Raw genomic sequence first — 24057 nt, forward strand, 5'->3', positions numbered from 1 at the left:
CGTCCTGCTGGCAGGAGACCACCGTTCAATATTTGACCACTTAATATTTGGTGAAATTCCATGCAAATTACTAAACTCAAGTTGCCTCTGCGTGAGGTGTTTTCTGAGTCCTGCAGCTCCTCCCCCCACCTCCCCACATACCCCAGCCACTGCATCGGCACCTCTCCTCAGGTCAGGCAAGCTGCGGCCACAGTTTCCATTCTGATGCCCAAGACACAGCTGGGACAGAACACATACTTAAAGACACTTAAGTGAACAGGTACAAAGATGAATGACCCTTCTTCATTTTGTGGACACTGCAGACCCTGTTCACATACAGCCGGTATCGACATGGATTCAGAAATCATTTTCCTAGAAACATTGCTAGGTAACTGCGGGAGAAGGGACCTTCCTATAAATGCACTGGAGTTTGTTGAAAATGTAAATACGAATTTTATCTCCTAACACCAGGGAGAGATGTTTCACTAGGGTGTTCATTATGATTTGCAAATGAAATGGACAAAATTCAGATTCTGTAAACAGAACCTCAGTGGGGCACCCTATTCCTCCATCCAAATAGATCCATGTTTCTCAAAGTGTGGTCTGGCCACATAGACCACCAGGAATGGAATCACCTAGAATGTTTATTTAAAATTTGGATTTGGGGCTGACCCCGCCCTTCTAAATTCCATCTCCGGGGATGCGATCTAGGAATCAACATTACATGCAAACAAGAAGGAGACTGTGATCCAGGAATCTACATGACATGCAAGCACACAGGAGACTGTGATCCAGGAATCTACATGACATGCAAGCACGCGGGAGACCGTGATCCAGGAATCTACATGACATGCAAGCACGCGGGAGACCGTGATCCAGGAATCTACATGACATGCAAGCACGCGGGAGACCGTGATCCAGGAATCTACATGACATGCAAGCACGCAGGAGACCATGATCCAGGAATCTACATGACACGCAAGCACGCGGGAGACTGTGATCCAGGAATCTACATGACATGCAGGCACGCGGGAGACCATGATCCAGGAATCTATATGACATGCAAGCACACAGAAGACTGTGATCCAGATTGGGATTTGCAAAACCATCCAATGAATGTTTTCTTGTTGCTCCGACACCAGCCTTTAAATGTAAACTGACAACAGTCAAAAATATTTATGAAGAAAAAAGCAATGTACTTGTTAAAAAAAAAAAAACTCAAACATAAATGGCTTAGATATAAATAATAATGAAGATACCACAGGCAGAATCATAGCTTCTCTGTGATAGGCCGGGCGTTAGAATCGCTGAGCTTAGCATCTGTCAGGAGCTGCTGCAGAAAAGGTCCAATGTTTTGCGTCGTGTGTGGAGTACTTGGGGTGTAACAGGATAAAGATAGTGCAGTCGCTTTGTTGTTAGAAGCAACAGCACCAGAAGCCAGGCGGGACACACCACCCTGCAGCCAGCCTCGGTGCCCTCAGCTCACCTGACCTCATCGGCCCCTGAGGACGCAGGCCAGGCACCATCATTGCTTCCACTGCCGAAAGAGGAAACAGTGGGTGAACAACATCTGTGACTTACCCAGGTTCATACAGTGAGGATGGACAGAACCGAATGCAAGCCCCAGACCCGGACCTCCTGACCTCCACTCCTGTGTTGTTGACACAGCTCCCTGCCACTCAGGGGAGTGGACCGATTTGAGCTGAAGATGGTTACATACTTGATTTGCACATCCGTCACCACACAAGTGGATACAGCAGGGCTCTCAGAGCGCGTGCCTCTGAGATGCTTGAGAAGCAAAGCGGCCTCCATATTCCCCTGACGTTTTCTGTTCGTGACTTGAAGGAAGCAGATGATCACAAGAATCTCTGGTGAATGCGTGAATCCAGGGCTCTAGTGAGCATGGCCTGTCCTTTGCGCATGAGCTTTAGAAACGTGCGACATTCTTGTGGGCCTAAGTGCCTCTTTAGGATGAAATCTTTTCAATTAGCAATTCAAAGACTTTTATGCCCTGCTCCTTTCGGTGGTTGTCCCCTCCAGCAAACCTGTGATCCTGCTGATGTTACGTTCCCTGTTATAAGGAAGAAAACAGAGCATGCAGCCTTTGCTAACTGTCCGAGCCCACAGCGTCCGTGACGGGCTGAGAACCGAAGCCTGCAGCTCTCCACTCTGGAAGTAAACTGTTGACTCGTTTCCGTGTTTGTCTGAATTATTAGTTTATCATATAGTTGTAATAATCCATGGCAAATGTTTAAAATATGCCACAAAAGCAACACATGCCAAATTTGGAATCAGAAGGTCTTCAGGCTCAAATCCCAGCTCGAGCTCATGCTGTAGAACCTGTCACCTCTGAGCGAAGACTTTCTCTTCTTGTTAAAGCAAGGTTAATTATAATACCTTCCACAGAGAATCATAACCAGCACCAAATCAGAGGGGAAGAATGAAAGTATTTGTGGAAAATGAATTATTGTTAACTCTGCTGCCCCAGAGCTCCCTCACTGTCCTCCCTTGAGGCCCGAGAGAAAAGACGAACTGAAGGTACCAGTGGGTTTTTTTTGAAAATTTGCTACAAGTCTACATTCTGAGCATACAGTTCATTTCAACTTTCAGATGACGTAAAGCTAAATAGAGTGCTCTTCGTATCTTATTTTCCTCCTTTATCGAGTTATGATTTAAGTACCATACAATTCATCCACTTGAAGTACAATTCAGTGGTTCTTAGTTTATTTATGGAGTTGCGCGAACATCACTGCAATCCATTTTAGAACATTCACTTCACACCAAAAGGAAACCCTGTACCGTCACTCGCCACTTCCCCTAACTCCTCCAACCCCTGGCAACCACTAACCTGCATTCTCCCTGTCGTGGCCATGGAACCCCACAATACTGTATCTTTGTGTCTGGCTTCTAGCATAACATTTTCAACGTTGATCCACATTGCAGCATGTGTCAGAACTGCAATTCTTTTTATGATGGAACCATATTCCATTGTATGGATAGACCACAGTTTATTTACCCATTCATCACGGATGTATACTTAGGTTGTTTCCTTTTGGGGGCTATTATGAATAATTCTGCTATGACCATTATTCTTTTTGTTTTCTGAGATGAGGTCTCACTCTGTTGCCCAGGCTGGAGTGCAGTGGCACAATCTCGGCTCACTACAACCTCCACCCCCTGGGCTCAAGCAATCCTCCCTCCTCAGTGCCCCCAAGTAGCTGGGACCACAGATGTACACCACCACACCCAGCTAAGTTTTTGTATTTTTGTTAGAGATGAGATTTCACCATGTTGCCCAGGCTAGTCTCAAACTCCGAAGCTCAAGAGATCCACCTACCGCAGCCTCCCAAAGTGCTGGGATTACAGGCGTGAGCCACGGCACCCAGCCTCTTGTATGAGTTTTATGTGGACACACGTTTTCATTTCTCCTGGGCATATACCAAGGAATGGAGATGCTGGGTCCTTGATAACTCAATGTTTGACCTTTTGAGTAACTCCCAGACTGTTTTTCAAAGTGGCTGTACTACATATAATATTAGATAACATAAATTAGTTGCATATGTAACATTATATTATTGTATTATGTTTTCATATACATATGTTTATATAAAAATTATCCATCATTTTTAAAAATCTGATTTATGTTCTTTAATCTCTAAAGATTTACAGAGACACAATTTTGTAGCAGGAGCAGATTTTTCATCTATCTTAAAATGTGTATGTTCATCAGTATGGATATACTGACACCCATATCCTGGAGGACAAATGATTGGAGGATTTCCATAATGCTCATCACATCTGTTCTGACATTTAAGTCACTGTCCTTTCTCAAAGGGAATCTAATTTATACTCCTTAGCACAATATTGCTATCTTTTCTTAGAAATACATTTCGCAGTTGAAATATAAAGCAATTTGAGAAAAATAAGATTTTTAGAAAGACATTGGGCCTGTGTAAATATATTCGTTAGAAAATTGACTTCAACTGAAATTTCTGCACTGCGCACCCAGCTCCATGAGGACAAGGGTGATGCCTTCATAAATGATGCCCAGAAAGTATTTGATAGATGAGTAACTCATTTTCTAAATTAACATATTTTGGGAGAGCAGTTTAACAGCAGCAGTAAACGCCCTTTTTCTAGAACCTGTTCTGCCCTGGTTCAGACAGATGTAGGTCTCCATTCTTCTGAATTCATGTGAGCCCTGCATGTTCAGTTCACTCTCACTGGCCTCCTCCGTATATTCTTTTTGGAAAAATCATAGAGAAAGATAAGCAAATTGAGTTTTTTAAAAATAAGCCTCAAAAATGTTGAATGCCAAAGGACTAAATTTCTACCTTTTATTCTAGCTCTATCAACTATTCCCGGTACAAATATCAACAATAAGGCCAGGCTTTGCAATGCGTGACCTGACAGGTCTCAGACTCGGCAGGGTTTTCAGTGAAAATGGGCCTCAGGAGGCCTTCGGCAGAGCCAGGTTGGGGAGGCTGGTTCACTGCAAGTGTATGCGCTGGCTTCAGTGGTGACTGAGTCCTTGTAGCCCAGGGGACATGGTGGATCATCACATACTTCTCATGGGATCCTTCACAAACCCCACCAGTACCTTCAGCAGATGGAGAAATCAGCTCTTCATAGGCAGAAAAAAAATGGATGGCACAGACCTCCGGTCTCCTGAGCATTTGCAGTAGGGCAAGAGAGCATCTATGGGTCCTCTGCAGCCAGAGGGTAAATCTCACCTCAGAACTGCCTCAGTGAATACAGAATCACCAGCTGCATTGGCAGAGACCTCACAGTCAGCACTGCTGGTACCACAGGCAGGACAAGGGGTGCCGAGGTTGGAATATGACCACAGACACCTGGCGGACTGCAGGTGGCCTCTGCCGCAGCTGCCATCAATGGCTTGGACCCCACTTTGTGTTGCCAGCATCACCTCCAGGTGTGGAGAAAACATGACTTACCGGAGGACCTTGTGCCCACACGAGCTCCGGGGACTCTGGGAAAGGAGACCACCCAGGCAGAGCCCCCCATGGCGCAGCCTCTGCCTCTGCAGTGCTGGGCTCCCCAAACCAACAACTACAGCAGCAGAACTGATATGCAGGTTGGCCGAGCCAAGGACAGATGCTCACCCTGGCAACACGATTTTTTTTTAATGTAATAATGGGGAGTTCTGGCTCTGGGATAATAGCTTATATTGAACAAACGCTCATACAGATGACAGCCATGAACTGTGGAACCCACACACACATGCATGCATGTGCACACACATGCACACACATACACACACACACATCCTCCTGTTTGAAAGCAGAGTTGGGCAGGAAGTAGAGACTATTCACATTTTAAAGGAAAGGCACCGCACTCACTCGGGGCTGCCCACGGTCCCGTGAGTTCCCTCTGAGCACCCTCGCTACCTGCCGCAGGAGGGCAGTAGGAACTGGAGCAGAAAGCCGCAGTCTCCTTGGATGTGTCTGTTACAGGATGGGATTTGGGGCTGCCAGAAGAGGTGGGGGTCAGCACAGAAGGGATGGAGCCACAGAGGGAAACCCCAAAGTCTATTAACACTTGGGGACCCCTGAAAAAGTTTAGTTTCCAGCTGCTGACCACCGATGGTGAAGATCAGTCTGGAGGCTGAAGTCCACCAATGCGCAGGCCAGGTAAACCATCTGCAGCCTCCCCAGTCCCACCCTAGCAACGCACGAGCCAAACACCCAAAGCTCAGGAGGATCGGCCACAACCAAAACTAGCACACGCTGGTGGAGGGAGCAGGTGCCAGGGTTTCCGCCAGTCGTGTCCTTCATGCCAAAAAGAGGCTGAAGTTGTAGCAACATGAAACCCACATGCAAGGAAAAAACTGATGTGCTCAAAACGAAGCCTGAGAAGACCCCGATGTTAGAATTCACCAGAAAGATCTTTAAAGCAGCCATTGTAAGGTCTTATGAATGATATAAAAATGGCTGTTACAAGGTTAAAGGTCTTAAAGGAAAAGAAGGTCCTAATGCCTGACGAGATGGAGAAATGAAAGCCATGAGAAAGAGCCAAATTGAATTTTCAAGAACAGAAAACCACAATATCTGAAATGAAGAATTTATGGGATGGGTTTAAGAGCGAATTGAGAGAGCAGGAAAAGAGCTTAGTAATTTGAAAATAAAACAGTAGATATTCTCAAATATGAAAAAGTAGAGGTAAGATATTTTAAAAAAGAACAGAGCCTCAGTAATATGTGTAGTAAGAAGAAGTGAAGGGACACACATATAATTAGAGAACCAGGGAGAAAAGTGAGAGAATTTGGCAGAAGTTTTTGAAGAAAAAATGGCCAAATATTTTACAAATTTGGTTTGAAAGAATCCACAGACCCAAAATGCTCAGTGAACTCTAAGAAGATAAATAGAAAAAAAATCATACCTAGCCACAAAATAGTTAAACTGTGGAAAACCAGAGAGAGACAAATCTATAAAGCAACCAAGGAAGGGGTCAAACAGAACACACAGGAATAATTAGAAAATTATGACTGTCTTATTGTCAGAAGCAATGGGAGCCAGAAGACAATGGAATCATATCTTTAAAGTGATCAAAAACGTCTATTGATTCAGAATACTATACCCAGCAAAAATATCTTTTAAAAAATGAGAGCAAAATAAAGACTTTTCAAATAAACAAAAGCTAAGGAATCTATTTTTAACTTAAATACATGTATCCACATGTGGCTACTTCTTTATCTTTCATTTAGTTTCAGGGGTACCTGCACAGATTTGTGATTTAGGTAAACTCATGTCATGTGGGTTTGGTGTAAGATTATTTTGTCATCCAGGTAATAAGCATTGCACCTAATCGGTATTTTTTTCTGATCCTCTCCCTCCTCCTACCCTCCAGGAGGCCCCAGTGTGTGTTGTTCTCCTCTCTGTGTCCATGTGTTCTCATCATTTAGCTCCCACTTATAAGGGAGAACATGCAGTATTTGGTTTTCTGTTCCTGTGTTAGTTTGCTGAGGATAATGGCCTCCAGCTCCATCCATGTTGCTGCAAAGGACATGATCTGATTCTTTTTTATGGCTGCATAGTATTCCGTGGTGTACATGTACCATATTTTCTTTATCCATCTACCACTGATGGGCATTTAGGTTGATTCCACGTTTTTGCTATAGTGAATAGTGCTGCAATGAATGTGCATGTGTTTTAATGGTAGAATGAGTTATATTCCTTTGTATGTACACATAATAATGGGATTGCTGGGTCAAATGGTAGTTCTGTTTTTAGTTCTTTGAGGATTTGCCACTCTGCTTTCCACAATGGTTGAACTACTTTATGCTCCCACCAGCAGTGTATGAGCATTCCCTTTTCTTCACAGCCTTTACTTTTTAGTAATAGCCATTCTGATGGGTGTGAGATGCTATCTTACTGGGGTTTTGATTTGCATTTCTTTAATGATTCGTGATGTTGAGCATTTTTTCATGTGCTTGTTGGCCACATGTACGTCTTCTTTTGAAAAGTTCCTGTTCGTGTTCTTTGCCCACATTGTTTTTTGCTTGCAAATTTGTTGAAGTTCCTTATAGATGCTGGATATTAGACCTTTGTTGGATGCATAGTTTGCAAATATTTTCTCCCATTTTGTACGTTTTCTGTTTACTCTGTCGATAGTTTCTTTTGCTGTGCAGAAGCTCTTAAGTTTAATTAGATCCCATTATCTACCATAACAGACAGCGCACCTCTAGAGCAACCACTCAAATATTAACGCTATGCCGTACAGCCAACACGAGCTAAAGCTCAATGTTAAAAATATTTGATTAACCCAAAAGAAAGCAAAAAGAAACCAGAGGAACAAATATATGAATAGGACTTATGGAAAACAACAGTAAAATGGTAGGCTTCAACCCAGTCATAATAACAAGTGTACTAAAATAAGTGGAATAAGTAAGTAAAAGGCTACAATTCTAACCCTGGGGAAAAAAAATGTCAACATTAAGGGTTCAACATTTAACTCCCTCCCTAAGATGAGATAAAACACAAGGATGCCAACTCTCAGCTCCTCTACTTAACATTCTAACGGAGGTCCTCGCCAGACGCAGAAGGCAAACAAGAAGAGAAAAAGAACGAGGTTTAAAAGGAAGGAGCTCCTTCTGTGTTTATATTCCAGGTTTATTCTTAGATCACATGATTGTTTACATAGAAAACCTAAGGAAACTACAAATCAAATCCTGGAACAGATCATGCCATTCATCAAGGCTAGGACGTGAATGAAATAGGTAGAAATCAATTGCATTTCTGTAGACCCGTAATGAATAATTGGAAAATGCAATTAGTTTTAAACATCTCAACAACATTGTAGAATTGTGGTGCTCTAAGATAGACCATCTAAATAAATCGAGAGCTAGACTGTGATGCATTGGAAGTCTCAGTAATGTGAAGATGTGAAATCTTCCCAGAATGAGGTATGGATTCAGTGCAACCTCAGTAGAATCAATGTGATTCAAGGCAACCTCAGTTTTTAGAGAAACTGACAAGAAGATTCTAAAATGTGTGAAAATGTGAAGAACCTAGAAGTGCCAAAACAGTCTTGATAAAAAAGAACACAGTTGGAGGACTCACGCTATCTGATTTCAAGACTTGCGTTAAATCTAATCAGGACAGTGTGATATTCATGTAAGAATAGAAAAGGGTCTCTCAACCTCAGCACTCTTGATATTTGGGGCCAGACAATTGTCTCTCATTGGGGGGTCTCCATGCACCTTCAGCATTCTTGATATTTGGGGCCAGATGATTCTCTCTCATTGGGGGCTCTCTGTGCACTGTAGGATCTTTTGGCGGCATCTCTGGCCTCTGTCCAGTAGACACGAGTAGCACCCTCATCTAAATTGTGGCAAACCCAAAATATCTCCAGACATCACCAGATGTCTCTTGAGGGCATAATTGCCCCAGATTAAGAACTACTCAAATAGACAAAATAGATCCGTGTGAGAGAATAGAGACTCCAGCCATCAGAATCTTTAAATTCTGTTCATTAAAAGACACAATTAAGAAAATGGAAAGGCAAGCCATAGAATAAGGGAAATGTCTATCCGACAAAGGGCTTGAATGCAGAATATGTAAAGAACTCCTACAAAACAAGAACGTAAAGACAACCCCACAAAAATGGGCATAAAAGCCGAAGGGTTACTTTGCAAAAGAAGATACACAAATGTCCAATAAGAATGAGTCATCCAGGAGGTGAAAGTTAAAACTTTAAGGGATACACTTCAATTTCACTAGAATGGCCTAAGTTAAAAAGAAAGACAATACAACATGCCCATGAGGATACGGGTGGAGGCCACAGTCAACATCTGTCAAAACTCACTGAGTCCTACAAGTGAGACCTGTGCCTTTCACTGTCTATCAATTTTCTCTCAATTAGTACAATTTAATGGGTACTTATTTTTCTGTTTCATTTCTATGTAAGAAAGAATAATAATTTTTTTTAGTGAGTTTACCTTGTTCTTTTAAAAAAAAATTAACCAGTTGAAATATTTTGTTCAGACCAGTTCTTTCTGAGACATCTACCAAATGCCAAAATCTGGAGTCACAATACAGGTCTCACAGGGACAAGTTAAGCATAGTATGTGTTAACATTAACTAAGTGCTTACTATGTATTATACTTGTATTACATGTAGCATTCTTACCTAATATTCACAGAACTCCATAAGTTATGTCCTGTGACAACTGTCCTCATTGTACGTTGCGTAGATTAAGAGATTTGTCCAAATGACACCGTTGGCGAGCGGTTGAGCCAGGATCTGAACGTGGGCTGTCAGGCATCAACACACGTGCTCCACTGTGCACAGAAACTGCCTTCTGCGCACCATGTTACTTCCAACCTGTAAAGCACATTTCACGGCCAAGCACACTGTTGGCCTCAGCATAGCGTTTCCTGTAGACAGGAAAAATGATCCCAGTCCAGCCTCTTTGAGTGTCTTTCCCATAGTGTCTTATTTTCACCTTCTAAAAATAAATGTCCATGTTGTCTCATCCCCCCATCCAAGAAAACTCACAGCCTTTCTCAAATCGCCTGTCCTCTCTGCTGTTTCCTGACAAATTGTTCAAAAGTTCCACTCATGCATCCATTTTCTTACCTTAACATCTGCAATCTCATTTCTGCACCCAGAGCCACTGAAACTGTCTTTTTTGAAAATGACCCCAGGTTGCTCCATCTGACGGTCTTTCCCCATCTCATTCCACTTGATTTCTCAGCGTCTGCTCTGCGGCCAGGCTCCTCCTGTCCCTCGGGTGCCCAGGAGCCTTCTCCGCCCCACCCCCCTCTCACTTTGCTCCTGGATTCCCTTCGTGGCCCCGCCTCACCCGAGAGGCCTCCTCCACCATTCTGCTGCGTGACACTCACAGCCCAACATCTTCCGCACTTTCACATCTGAAGCACTGAGGTTCACAGCCCTGACCGTCACACTTGCTCTGTTCTTTCACAGACTTCTTGGAAGTGCCGTAGAATCAGCAGGTCCAAATCAAACTCAGGTCAAACCTCCAAAACCTGTTTTTCTTCCTAGCATAGATCTTGCCTTTGTTGGGAGAAGTCTAGGCGCCTTGGAATCATCTCAGCTCTAACACATTCCTCATTCCTGTGGGCTGTGTCCCTAAAATCCAAGCCCTTTGGTGTCTCATGCAAAACCAGCTCAGGTCTGCAGGAGCCTCTCGGGGTCGGTGTCCAGGGCGCCATTTCCTGCATTCAGGCACCTCGTCCTCCAAGCCCCACGCACAGGGACCATCCTGAGCTCCCAGCTCACAAGTCCCTGGTCAAGAACTTGCAGTACTTTTCTTTTGCCTCTGGCATAAACATCAAGCTCTTTGGGGTGTCCCTCACAGTTTCCCACTCTGCTTCCCCAAACTTCTCTCCCAGAATGCCTTTCCCCCTTTACCCTCTGCTCTCCAGACAAACAGTGCTCACTCCCCGCCTCCAAGCTGGCACACACTCTAGATTTCCTTTTAGCATTTTGCATTTAAAAATCTATGTTCCAGTCTTTGTCCCCAACACACTGTCGACTACACGAGTGCTACTCTTGCCATCTTGCAGAGGGCCTTTCTTGCACTTCCAAGCACCCAGACTTACGTGGGAGGTGCACCTTATTGAGATGCCTTCTCCTTGTGTTCTGTTTGGGAAGCCTTTGGTGGCACATCCTTGCAAACCTGCCCAGCCCTGGTTATAGCAAAGGACGGGTAGAGCCAAGTGGATGAGAGCTGGAGGAGGTTGTCCTAGCTGGGTCAGGGTCAGCTGCACTGGGACCAGGGCAGAGGAGAGCCAGAGGAGGTTGTCCACACTGGGTTGGGGTCAGCTGCACTGGGACCAGGGCAGAGGAGGTTGTCCTGGCTGGGTTGGGGTCAGCTGCACTGGAACCAGGACAGAGGAGGTTGTCCTGGCTGGGTTGGGGTCAGCTGCATTGGGACCAGGGCAGAGGAGGTTGTCCTGGCTGGGTTGGGGTCAGCTGCATTGGGACCAGGGCAGAGGAGGTTGTCCACACTGGGTTGGGGTCAGCTGCACTGGAACCAGGGCAGAGGACGTTGTCCACACTGGGTTGGGGTCAGCTGCACTGGGACCAGGGCAGAGGAGGTTGTCCTGGCTGGGTTGGGGTCAGCTGCACTGGGACCAGGGCAGAGGAGGTTGTCCTGGCTGGGTTGGGGTCAGCTGCATTGGGACCAGGGCAGAGGAGGTTGTCCTGGCTGGGTTGGGGTCAGCTGCACTGGAACCAGGGCAGAGGACGTTGTCCACACTGGGTTGGGGTCAGCTGCACTGGGACCAGGGCAGAGGAGGTTGTCCTGGCTGGGTTGGGGTCAGCTGCATTGGGACCAGGGCAGAGGAGGTTGTCCTGGCTGGGTTGGGGTCAGCTGCACTGGAACCAGGGCAGAGGACGTTGTCCACACTGGGTTGGGTTCAGCTGCACTGGGACCAGGGCAGAGGAGGTTGTCCTGGCTGGGTTGGGGTCAGCTGCATTGGGACCAGGGCAGAGGAGGTTGTCCTGGCTGGGTTGGGGTCAGCTGCACTGGGACCAGGGCAGAGGAGGTTGGTCCAGCCGGGTCGGGGTCAGCTGCACTGGGACCAGGGCAGAGGAGAGCCAGAGGAGGTTGTCCACACTGGGTTGGGGTCAGCCTCGTTGGGACCCGGGCCAGCATCATGCATCTGAGCATGCTGGCTCTCACTCTCAGCTGGCCCTGGGTCAGCCACTGCAGCCCCACCTGCCATGGGCCGCAGGAAGAGCAGTCGTCAGCATGGAGAAGGCCGGACTCTGCTCAGAAGCCACTGAGCGGGTGCTCCATGGACTCACCAGCTGGAGTGGTGTCACACGTCGGAGGCACCGTCAGCACCAGGAGGGCAGCCAGGCAAGGGTATGGCGTTTCCGAGCCTCTGTGGTCAAGGTTATGGAGTTTCCGAGCCTCTGCGGTCAAGAGCCCAGAGATGGATTGTCGGGGTAACCGTGGGGCAGCCCAGATGTGGGTGCCAACAGTGAGATGCAAATGTGGTTTTCCCCCAAAAATGTGCAATTAGGGAACAAGCATGCCTTCATCTCCTGCAAGGGCACAGAAAGCTCAAGAACACTTTTTACCCTGAATGTGGAAATAATCTGGAAAGAAGCCATTTTCTGAAATCCAGTCATTAATTGTGGTATTATTTGAAATGTGTACTGAAAGATGTTCTAAGACTTTCCATTTTGCAGGTGGAATACTACACACACATGCACACACAGCACACACACGCGTGTGCACACGAATGTCTGTTTCACTAGCGCTGTTTGGCGTGCTCCATTTTCCACTGAATGCAGTGGAAGAAACACTTCTTATATTTGGGAGCTTCTCCTGTCAGATCCCATTTATAGAAATGAGAAGATGCTCTCTGTATTTCAAATGAACGCATTTAGTATGGAAAAAAAAAATTTCTTAAATATCTCCTTAGCATAACCTGCGTAGAATCCTTACTGCTTTCCAAGGTAACAAAGGAGATGGTTTACGTTGTGTATTTTCAAGCATGTTTAGATGGATCTAAACAGCTGGGGCAGAGGCCCTTTCAGGGGTACCCTTTGTTATGTACATTCGTTCTCATAACGACCTAAGTCACAGAGGAGGTTTTGAGCCCAGGATTCAGGGAGCAGCTCTGGAACCATTCGCAAACGGCGAGAACAAGGTTGAACACCAGGAATCCTGCAGTTCCGTCTTGGGATTATGGATTCACCTGCACAGCTTTCCCTCTCGCGTGTGTGTGAATGACAATCTAAGGGGAGCAACATCTGAAAGGCAAAACTAGAACAAAAACATTTCTGTGTTATTCTAGAAAACTTTTCACTATTTAAAAAAAAAATTCTGAGCTACTAAGTCCATATAGCAAAATATGTTTCCATTTCTGACACCTGGAATGCCGTAGGAATTACCTCTTGGAGAGATAACCAAAGGGGCTGAAAGTCAACTTGAAAATGCCCCGGGATGTCCAAGGGGGATTTTCAGGGGGAAGAGTCAGACGGATTTTGTGGAGTGAGCCGTGCTGGGGACTTCACCCTGTGTCACATTGCAGGGCCGCCGGAGGGTGCATCCCCCCAACTTGATCGGCTCCCCCTAGTCCTAGTTCTTGAGTTTTGATCTGTGACTGTGAGGAACCTGGCCTTCTGGGACTCTATATGATAAAATGCTAAGCCATTATAATATTTTTTAAAAAGCCTCTTAAGCCAAATGAGGCTGAGGTTTTGTTTGCTATTTTTTAACTATTTAAAAAGTCTGTGGTATCAGAGGATGGGATCTTTGGGGCTCTGTGGTCCTATGACTCAGCAGCTGTGACCTTGAGATTTAAAAGCATGAATTCCAGAGCCAGGCCGCCTGGACTCAGAAGGGAGTGCTGCCCCCACCCCGCCCAAGCCTGAGTGCATGACCTGGCACCAGTGCGTGATGACCTGACACCAGTGTGTGATGACCTTACACCAGTGCGTGATGACCTGGCACCAGTGCGTGATGACCTGACACCAGTGCACGATGACCTGGCACCAGTGCGTGATAACCTGGCACCAGTGAGTGATGACCTGGCACCAGTGCATGATGACCTGGCACCAGTGAGTGATGACCTGTGCGTGATGACCTGGAACCTGTGTGTGTGACCTGGCACCAGCGCGCGATGACCTGGCAGCAATGTGCATCTGATGCTGCATTCGTAGGAGGAGGGTTGGGAAGAGGCCTGGTTTATAGGACTAATGTAAACATTAAATGTGTTAGGACAATGCAAAACACTTATTAGCATCTCTGGCGTAATTGTGCATAGAAAATGTTAGCTATTATGAGTCTATGTTTTAAAAAAAATTATTAGCTTTCTTCAGTGGCAACATTTATATGTCACAGTCCATTTTGAAATAAAGAGAATCATTGAGAGAATATGTATTTGAAACATAGACTCACAAAATACATGGATCCACCTGTGAGGGCTGTCCGGCAGCCACTGCCAGGGCGACGAGCCATGGCTCTGAGGTGATCCCTTCGTTCATGTACCAGGCACTGGTTAGAAACTGTGGACACCAGATCCAGAGGATGAGAATCCTTCTTTTAGGTTTTCTCAGTCTAGAAAGCAGCTTCAGTTTGAGAATGTTAAAATGCAAAATGGTGGTGTTAATCAGAAGGGATGGCTGTTGTATTGGAAGAAAATTGGTAATTGGTAGAAAGTGCCGATTGGTAGAAATGGAGGGTATGAAACCAGCAATCCCAATGAAGCACGGAAGGAGAGCAGAAGTGCAGGAAGTTTACGTTTCTGCAAAGACAAAGGTGAGTCAAGTTAAGAGCCTCAGTCGGGGCTCTTGGCATCCACCTGAGGCCACACTGCTTGGGCTCCATAGCTCGGGGCTCCGTCCCCTGCACATGACCCTGTATTAAACACGCACAGGCACGTGGACACATTCAAAGGAAGCCAGCAGTGGTCTCTTGCAGAATGAGTCCACGCATCCATCAACCTGAGCCTCAAACTTGCGACTGTGTCTCAGGATGCTGTTGACATTTTGCCACTCTGTTGAACCCGTGCGTTCATGGTGATGACAGCCAAGTTCAGGGGTCCATGTTTGTTCGCCTTCTGTTCACTGGCAGTCAATCTGGGGAATCCACAGAGTAGGGGAGGGGACAGGGCCCCTGCTGGTGCTGGTGCAGGTCCCCACATCTGCAGCAGAGCTGCCTGTCCCACTGCCCAGGTGCAGCGGGAGTCGGCAGGGCGTCGATGTGAAGACTGTGTGCTTCATACACAGTAAAATTAGAATTGGCTCAAAACTAATTTCCTCCCTTTGCTTCCTCTCTCTCTCTCTCTCTTTCTCTCTCTCTCTTTCTTTCCTTTTTTTGGTCTAAGTCAGGGAGGGGAAGGTAGGTAGGAGCTGCAATATATTATACATTTTCTTTTAAAGCAAAAATATTTAGCAGAAAGAATGACTTTAAATCTATAATGAATCAGCTTCACTTAATAAGAAATCATGGAGTCCAGTTTTTTTCTCTGATATTCCATTTTTAAAGACTGAAGTAAATCAGAGAAAAACTGCACCAAGGGTTTACTTTGAAAAGAAAGTGCGTGTTTTAATGCCCAACTCTGGAGTCAGAATCGTCCACCTAACATCTATAGACATTTTTATGTACCTGCTTGTGCACTGATATTTAATGTTCCTACTATCATCCAAAACAGGCAAGAAGAATAATTAATCATTTTTGTCCACATTTCTACAGCTTTTGATAAAATGAATTTTACTGCATTGTGGAAAGATTGTCAATAAAACTTGAAAGTGGTCCAGTTAGCCAGAAATTTAAGCTAAGCCAGACCTTTGATCTGCCAAACACTCACAGGGTTCTTCCATGCTTTTAACATTTCACAAAACGGCAAGAAGGAAGACCAGAGAACATTGGTTTATTTTAAAGGAGTTTGGAAGAAAACAACCATTGTGATAATAAAATGGATTTCACTCAGCCTACTCCTCCTATTACATTTGCCGATATTGCATAACCTGGACAACTTTGCATAAGTTAAAACTGAAAGTGAGCCTTGTATTTTTTCTGTTATTTTTTAAATATGTAAAGTTGCAAGAGAGCCAGTAATTTTTATGAGACTCTCAGATTTTTGGGCTTAAATTCAGGAGCTGAGTTTGCTCTTATGCTGTGTGAGTTACTAGTGCTTACGGCACTTTTTTAAAAATATGGAATGACCCTAATTTCACTACCTGGCCGTAAAATCTCAGGTTTCAAAGGCAATTTTGTAAATAGCCTCCCCTATTACTTTTAATGCAATTCACATTCGTAAATGTGAATCTCAGAATATTTGCATGTGGCAAAGTTACCCATCAAAAGACACAGACATTCAGTTGGAAATGTGATGCTAGCCTCTGGGTGTGGGTTGGACGGTCGTTCCCATCTCTGCCCTGCGGCAGGTGCTCAGCCTCTCGGTGTGGATTGGATGGTTGTTCCCATCTCTGCCCTGTGGTGGGTGCTCAGCCTCTCGGTGTGGGTTGGACGGCTGTTCCCATCTCTGCCCTGCGGTGGGTGCTCAGCCTCTCGGTGTGGCTTGGATGGTTGTTCCCATCTCTGCCCTGCGGCAGGTGCTCAGCCTCTCAGTGTGGGTTGGATGGTCATTCCCATCTCTGCCCTGTGGCAGGTGCTCAGCCTCTCGGTGGGTTGGACGGTTGTTCCCATCTCTGGCCTGCAGTGGGTGCTCACAGAATGCCTTTTCTCCTTTCTTCTTTCCTGTAGCCAGAGCTACCTGCAAGCTGCAAGCGACGTGCCTGTGGGCCACAGCCTGGACCCCACTGCGAACTACAACTCCCCGAAATTCCGCTCCCGGAACCAGAGCTACATGAGGGCCGTCAGCACCCTGAGCCAGGCCAGCTGCGTGAGCCAGGTCAGGGTCCCTTCGCCCTTTCTCCCCGGGGTCCATTCTCCCCAGCCAGGCTGGCACGGAGGCCCCGGCCGCATAGGCGGCGATGGCACTGCCCTCCCGGTCAGCAGCGCTTGGGCAAGGCTACGCTGCAGGGGGTTCCCCTGGAATTAGCTCTGGCTGATTAAAGACTCATGGACTTATTATTCTATTTTTGACATGTATAACTCCGTATGATTTTTGCGTTGATTTTTTTCTGAGGAAGCAATGACCGAAAGGTTGGTCATCTTGGCCTCTCTTGTTGATAAAGCGCAGGCTGTCTTCCTTCTTCCCAGGCTATTTTTTCCAGTAAAAGGGGGCCAGGGAAAGGCTCTGGCAGCATGGCTTTCAGCTTTGTCCTCTGACTTGTGCCTCAGAAAGTCCTGTGAGAGGAGAGCCTGGTGTCGCTCACAGAGTCCTGCCAGTCGGCCCCACTCCCAGGGCAGGACTGATTTCAGGACAGGCACAGTGGCCAGGAGAAGGGTCCCTGGGCACCACGGGAGGGGTGGTGTTAAAATCAGGTCCCTGAGACACAGGGGCTGTGAAAGGGAGGCCCCCCCTGCTCCCCACCTGTGGTGGACAGGCCTGAGAATGCACGGTGACAAAATGGGCAGATGTCCTCCAGTCTAATCATCCTGTATTACATGGCAAAGAAGAATCAAAATTGTATCATTTTAATGAAACACATTGCTTACTCATTTAAATGCCTTTGAAAACAGTGCTTGAGCTGACCTTGAGTTTGTATACCTAACAAACATTTTCTCTTAGCGTGGAGTAGGGATTAAGAGCTTGAGCCGACCTAACATTCTCTCTGACTTATTGTGGAGTAGGGATTAAGAGCTTGAGCCGACCTAACATTCTCTCTGACTTATTGTGGAGTAGGGATTAAGAGCCTGAGCCGACCTCACATTCTGTCTGACTCACTGTAGAGTAGGGATTAAGAGCCTGAGCCGACCTCACATTCTCTCTGACTTACTGTGGAGTAGGGATTAAGAGCCTGAGCCGACCTCACATTCTCTCTGATTTACTGTGAAGCAGGGATTAACCTGGGCTTCTGGTCCAAGGCCTGGGCTTTCCGTGGCCTCCCGTGCTGCAGTTAACAGCGTGACAAAGTAAGTACACAGTCAATTTTAGATGTTATTAGGCAAAGAGTCCAGCATATACTAAGCACTCAAAAATGATAGCCCTTATTATTACCATGATAACAATAAGTAATAGTATATAATTCTGGGCACTAAAGCCCTCCTGGCTACAGATCGTGCTATGAGCTCTTGGTAGCTTGCCTAGGGCTCAATAAGCACAAGTCTTTCTTTTGCCGCAGATTTTAAATTCCTCATGAGGTAGAGTCTATTCATTTTGCAGGTTTTTTCCTCATCAGAAGGTTGTACTCAGGACTTTTTCCACTGAACTATTAAGGTTTTTCTTATTCCACAACTCAAGAAGGATACCACCTCTTTTATCTACTCAGTTACTTCTTTCCTTCCAGAAATGGGATTAAGTTCTCATCTTCATCAGGAATTGCATTAACTCTTTTTCCCAATGACAAGGAAAGACCATCCCTAGCCCTGCACTCAAGTCCTGGGCAAATGGGAACGGTGGGTCCTCCAGCCCCCTGCTCCCAGCCAGCCCCCTGCAAACAATAACATCAACTGATCCTCAGCAACTAGATAATTGTAATTATTTTAACAACTGAGGAAACATTCTATTTCAGCATAAAGTCCAAGATGATTTGGGGAGACACTAATTAACTAAACAGAGTAACTGAAAGTCAGTGATACATTTTAACAGCTTTCTCCCTACACAGGGATGAGGATAAAGCAGACTTTCTTCTTTTAAAGCTATCACCTTCCCTTTCAGTGGATATAACCTAGTTTACCAAAATACAGCTTTAAAAATCAGACGTAACCCAACAAAAGGTTTAAACAGAAGTGCAAAGTTATCTCATCCGAGGTATGAACATTCATCTCTAATGCTTTTCCACAAACAACTTTCAATTAAATGGATCTCACGCCTCTTTAAATGCTCTCATGAAACATTCAGAGGCTCTCTGCGACTCATTGTCATGTTTGGGGGTAAATGTAAGCTAAATATACTAGTTCTCTCGTCATCTTGCTTTTGATGAACCCAAGATGGTATCTACAAAAATAAGTCAGTAAAAATAACATTTTCTCACATCTTTTTCTATCTGAAAGGATTCATCATTGGAAACAATGGTTAAGCAGACAAGTTGGGTGCTTGGGGGTTTATTTAATGACCTTGAAATTTAGAATTCTAAGTCATTCCTCTGCAGAGTTCTATGGCATTACTTTAAATTGAACTCAGTTTTGAATTCTCAAAAAAAAATAGTGTTATTTAAAATAATCCTGGAACGCTGGTACTAGGTGAGACTGTATCACACCCAGAAACAAACGTAGTAGGTGAGACTGTGTCACACCCAGAAACAAACTTCCACGAATTGATTGTCCAGCCCTAGGCCACAAGATCCGACAATTCTGGAAGGAGGGGGACAGTTCCCGTGGTTGAGGGTGGGACATCTGGAATTACTAACACTTCGGGGCTCTGGAGAGACGTGAATTTGGTGACAAACCAAAGTTTGTTAAAAGTTTGCCCTTGGCCAGGCACGATGGCTCACGCCTGTAATCCCAGCACTTTGGGAGGCCGGGGCAGGCGGATCACGAGGTCAGGAGATGGAGACCATCCTGGCTAACACAGTGAAACCTCGTCTCTACTGAAAATACAAAAAATTAGCCAGGCGTGGTGGCGGGCGCCTGTAGTCCCAGCTACTCGGGAGGCTGAGGCAGGAGAAAGGCGTGAACCCAGGAGGCGGAACTTGCAGTGAGCCAAGATCGCGCCCCTGCACTCCAGCCTGGGCGACAGAGCGAGACTCTGTCTCAAAAAAAAAAAAAGTTTGCCCTTCATGTTTAACATTCAATTTTTTCTCAAACACAAGAAGGGAATTAAAAATCTAACTCAAGTCTTGTGAGGGGTGCTTATGTCCATGCCGTTTCCTCGCTGGAACCGCAGTAGCTGCACTCTGCTTGGTTTTCCTGCAGCTCGTGTCCTGAGGGTCTCGGCGGGAGGTCCGGGTGTCCTGAGGGTCTCGGCGGGAGGTCCAGCTGTTCTGAGTCTCGGCAGAAGGTCTGGGTGAACAGATCATTTTAATTCCCTGCTGGACCAACTTGAGATGCTCCTCAACCACTTTTTACTTGTTTTGGGGAAGGGGAGTCACCTTCATGTCTAGAACCTCACTGAAAGGCTTTGTAGCTGGAAGCATAGCCGAGGGTCCTCGCTGAGATGCCGGCTTCTGTTTCTGAAATTCACGCACCAGGTTAATGGTGTCTTTTCTTTAGGAGCGAGGGCAGCTGGGCCCTGGGCCGGGCTTGCAGAAGGGTGTCCACTGAGGCGTACTAGGGCCTCACACAGGTTCTGACCTTCTCACGCTGTCCACTGTAGATCTTTGACAGGAATGACACAATCTAAGACTTTTCCATAAAATTCTACATAAGTGAAAACTTAGATTGGAAGAAATTTATGCTCCAGAAAGGCATCCTGTTTCCAAGCCAGTGTGCATGCTTCTGAGCCCTTCGCTGGGTTCCTGTGGCCGTCCTGCCGGCTGTGTCCTAGTTGTGCCTGCCTGGGTTTGTCTGTCTCTGTCCAGTGTCAGGAATCCTCAGACCTTTCTGAAAAAGGCCACCCCGCCGGCGTTGTGCCAACTGTTTCTGCCGCCCGGCATGGGTCTGTCTTTCCTGCAGGGTGGCTTCAGGCTTCGCTGCCCTTTGCTCACCCCATGCATCTCCAGGGTCCGTGCTGAGTTAGGCTCACGAGGAAAGAGGCTGTCCTTCTGGCACGTGGGTCACCTCAGGTGAAACCAGAGAGGTCCACAGGTCTGAACTTGGAGACAGGCAACCAGTGTCGTGTTGTGTCAACAACACAACTGCTAGAGGGAGAACCTGATTCTTTGACCTTGCCTTTTACTCTGCTGACAATTAAAGGAAAAGAACTAATCTGGTGTTTAAAACAGTATATTTTTAAAATGTGTCTGCCAACATAATCCAGGGGGTTCAGAAAGTTGTTGGTGCTCTGAGCTCTCACACATCCCCAGGAGAAACAAGAAGAGAAATAACCTGAATGGGAGGGTGTGAGGGGAGAAAGAGAGAGAGGGGAGGAAGGAAGGAAGGGAGGGAGGATGGGAGGGAGGGAAAATGAAGTGAGTATACTAATATCCTAAGCTAAGGAAGAATAAAAAAGCCTGGAATTTAGGTAAAGTAGCACATTTCATGTGGACAAAAACACCAGTACAGCCGTTTCTTTCTCATCTGGACTCAGATGTGTGCTGCCGTAATGGTGAGAAGGAGATGAGTTTAGAAGCCAAATTTGTGATGAGTTGCCATGGCAATGGGTAGACGCAGACTCCATATTCTGAAAAAGAGCTGAGTAGTGTATGCACTGAATGTGCTTTCCCTCAAACGGCCTCAGTGCCCGGAGCCATCCTGCCATTAGTAGCTTGGAAAGGGGGGGCAGTCCTGCGGGAAAGGGAAGGGAGAAATGGATTCTGAACCCTTCCTTTGTACCAGGTACTTTGCTAATCTTTTAAAAGTTCTCTCTCTCCTGAACTTTGTAATAACTGTCAGCCTTACCTTGAAGGTTCGCCTTGTGGTTCCCCAGAATTTCATCAACACTTGGAATCAGCTGTTTGCCGAAGTGTTTTGTAAGGGAAAAGCCAATGCTCTGTTTCCCAAGCTCAGGTGATGCCCATGCTGACTTCAGGTTAACTGTGCTGAACTATGAGGCAGTGAAAGGGAGCCTGGGAATGAGCGCGCTCTCCTGGCTCTTCTGTAACGAGATGGTGACCCTGGAGGGCCGGGGCATCACGTGTGCTGTTGATTATTGCAGGTGAGTGAGGCGGAGATCAATGGGCAGTTCGAGTCCGTGTGCGAGTCCGTCTTCAGTGAAGTTGAATCTCAGGCCATGGATGCCCTCGACCTCCCGGGATGTTTCCGAACAAGGAGTCACAGCTACCTTCGAGCCATTCAAGCTGGCTACTCCCAAGATGACGAATGTATTCCCATGATGACACCCTCCGACATCACCTCCACCATCAGGTCAACAGCAGGTAAGGGAATGCCATTTTCACCATCAGGTCAACAGCAGGTAAGGGAACGCCGTTTTCAGCCTTCCAGCGGGGACTCTAGAGGCATACCTGTCTTCATCCTAGAAGGAGCAAGGAGCACACAGCACCACAGGTACAATGTACTCTCCTGACATTTAGTAACGTTTCCTAATTGCATTTGTTACACCGTCACGTTCGCAAGGATGTTTTGTCTCTTGTAGATAACCTTTCTTTTTCTTAGAATGCAATCTACTAATTATCAAGTTTCCTTAAAATAATCAAGTGTAACTTCTGTAAAGTGTTAGAGAGGAGAAAAAATGGAAGTGCTAACATTTGGAAGGTGATTAAGTTTTAAATACCAAAGTTTAATGGATTGCAGTGAGATTTCCGCTGATGTGCAGCGACTCTCAGGCTCCCCTGTAGTAACGTCCAGCCAGTCTCTTGCTCAGTAAGCAGATCTGTAAACATGACTCACTGCCACTAAGCAGGTCCATCATTAATGCAGATGCACTATCTTAGAGCTCCGAAGACTCAGTCTCGCAATTTCCTTTAGTTCTCATGGAAAACCATACCCACCCCTTTGAAAATTTACCGCCCAACCTAAGTATCACTGCCTAATATTTTACTGCCTAATATGTTATTATTTCTATAACACGATGAATATACATGGCCTAGAGAAACCTATAAAACAGAGGAAGCAATAAAAGCTCGAGGCACCGCACATAGAGGCTAAGGAGAGGAGCTATAAAATTACATAGTGTTGGGGCCTGAGGTATTCTGAATACCAGAGGGCTTGGAATGCTGCAGCTGTATCTTAGAAATTTAAAGGACAGCTCCGAGGGGAAATAGAACAAAGCTATGTTCATGATAAATAGCATTAGGAACAGCAGACACATAACAGGAGAGAAGCAAAGAGAAATTCAGGCAGGAGTGTGTCATTATACCCGTGAATAGGTCTTGGTTTGTTTCAATGCTAAAGTGAACAAGAATTCCAGGAGATTGCACTTTGCACAATTACAAATTGCAGTCGGCACTATCATTGCACTTTGTGAAGAAAATATTTCTTAGTAGTCTGTGGATGGAAGGGAAGGAACTGTGTTCAAACCGTGTTCCATCATGTCCTCACTGCAAGAACTTAGGCTTGTTAACGTTTCTGACTCTGGGTTTCTGCGGTGTTCAAGAGAAGCTGTAGCCATAGATAATTTATTCGCATAAATTTAACATTAGGAGATATACCTAATGCTAAATGGTGAGTTAATGGGTGCAGCACACCAGCATGGCACATGTATACATATGTAACTAACCTGCACATTGTGCACATGTACCCTAAAACTTAAAGTATAATAATAATAAAAAAGAAAAGAAAAAAAAAGAAAAAGGTTAATGAGAAAAAAATAAATAAATAAAGATTATTTTTCAAAGAAAGCTGTGGATCCTCAGTGTGCTTTTTGTGTGGTAGATATTTCTTCAATGCTGGCACCGCTGAGCTGGGGGCTTTGGGAGAAAGGCAACAGATCCTGGCTCTCTGGCTCCCAGCACGGCTTTCTGTACGAGGGAGGGTGGTGCCCAGGACCCACCCGAGGGAAATCCACAGGCTGACAACACGTCCCCCAGGTGCAGCCACCGGGCAGCTGTGGGCACCCGACATAGCCTCCTGTTTTCCTCTGGTTTGGCCGGTTCTGCTCACTCCTGCCCCTTGGTGAAGTCCTGGGCCAGTTCTCATGCTCTGCGCTGATGTGAACATTGAACAAATTAGAATCAAGAAAGTAATGAGATTTACAATGATTGCACTGAAAAACAGCAGTCCAAGAGATCATTACTCATACTTTCAGCAGTATTTGTTTACTGTCTGTTAGGAGCAAGTAAGCAATTAAGAACTTTCATAGTCTTCAGAAATGCTTTGAAACAATCATTACCTTGTAGAAAAGGACTTTATTGTTTTTAGGACTGTCGTTATAGAGAGAATAAAAATAAAACAGATTTCACAGAGATAAGAACCAGTTCTGAGCTCAGACTAAAATTTTAATTTATATATATACAATTTTTACCATGTATATTTTGTATTCCAAAAATATACCTACCAAATAAATTACAA

At 45.7% G+C, this 24057-nt stretch overlaps 1 protein-coding gene and 1 long non-coding RNA gene across 7 annotated transcripts in view; one reads left to right on the forward strand and one right to left on the reverse strand.

The window, feature by feature from the left end:
- The window catches only part of LOC129042384 (uncharacterized), a 54467-nt gene extending 44027 nt beyond the window's left edge, over nucleotides 1–10440 (reverse strand). The window contains exons 1-2 of the long non-coding RNA XR_008504117.1: nucleotides 10303–10440; nucleotides 9627–9821 (exon numbers count right to left, since the gene is read on the reverse strand). This is a non-coding gene — a long non-coding RNA (uncharacterized LOC129042384). The remainder of the gene's footprint in view (nucleotides 1–9626; nucleotides 9822–10302) is intronic.
- DLGAP2 (DLG associated protein 2) overlaps nucleotides 1–24057 on the forward strand; it is a 944800-nt gene that overhangs the window by 850126 nt on the left and 70617 nt on the right. For all 6 annotated transcript variants that reach the window (XM_054498310.1, XM_054498311.2, XM_054498307.1 and 3 more), the window contains 2 exons: nucleotides 16690–16837; nucleotides 21746–21965. In XM_054498310.1, coding sequence (XP_054354285.1) covers nucleotides 16690–16837; nucleotides 21746–21965 — 368 coding nt within the window. The remainder of the gene's footprint in view (nucleotides 1–16689; nucleotides 16838–21745; nucleotides 21966–24057) is intronic.

Source organism: Pongo pygmaeus, chromosome 7 (genome assembly GCF_028885625.2).
Source record: "Pongo pygmaeus isolate AG05252 chromosome 7, NHGRI_mPonPyg2-v2.0_pri, whole genome shotgun sequence".
NCBI classification, from domain to species: domain Eukaryota; kingdom Metazoa; phylum Chordata; class Mammalia; order Primates; family Hominidae; genus Pongo; species Pongo pygmaeus.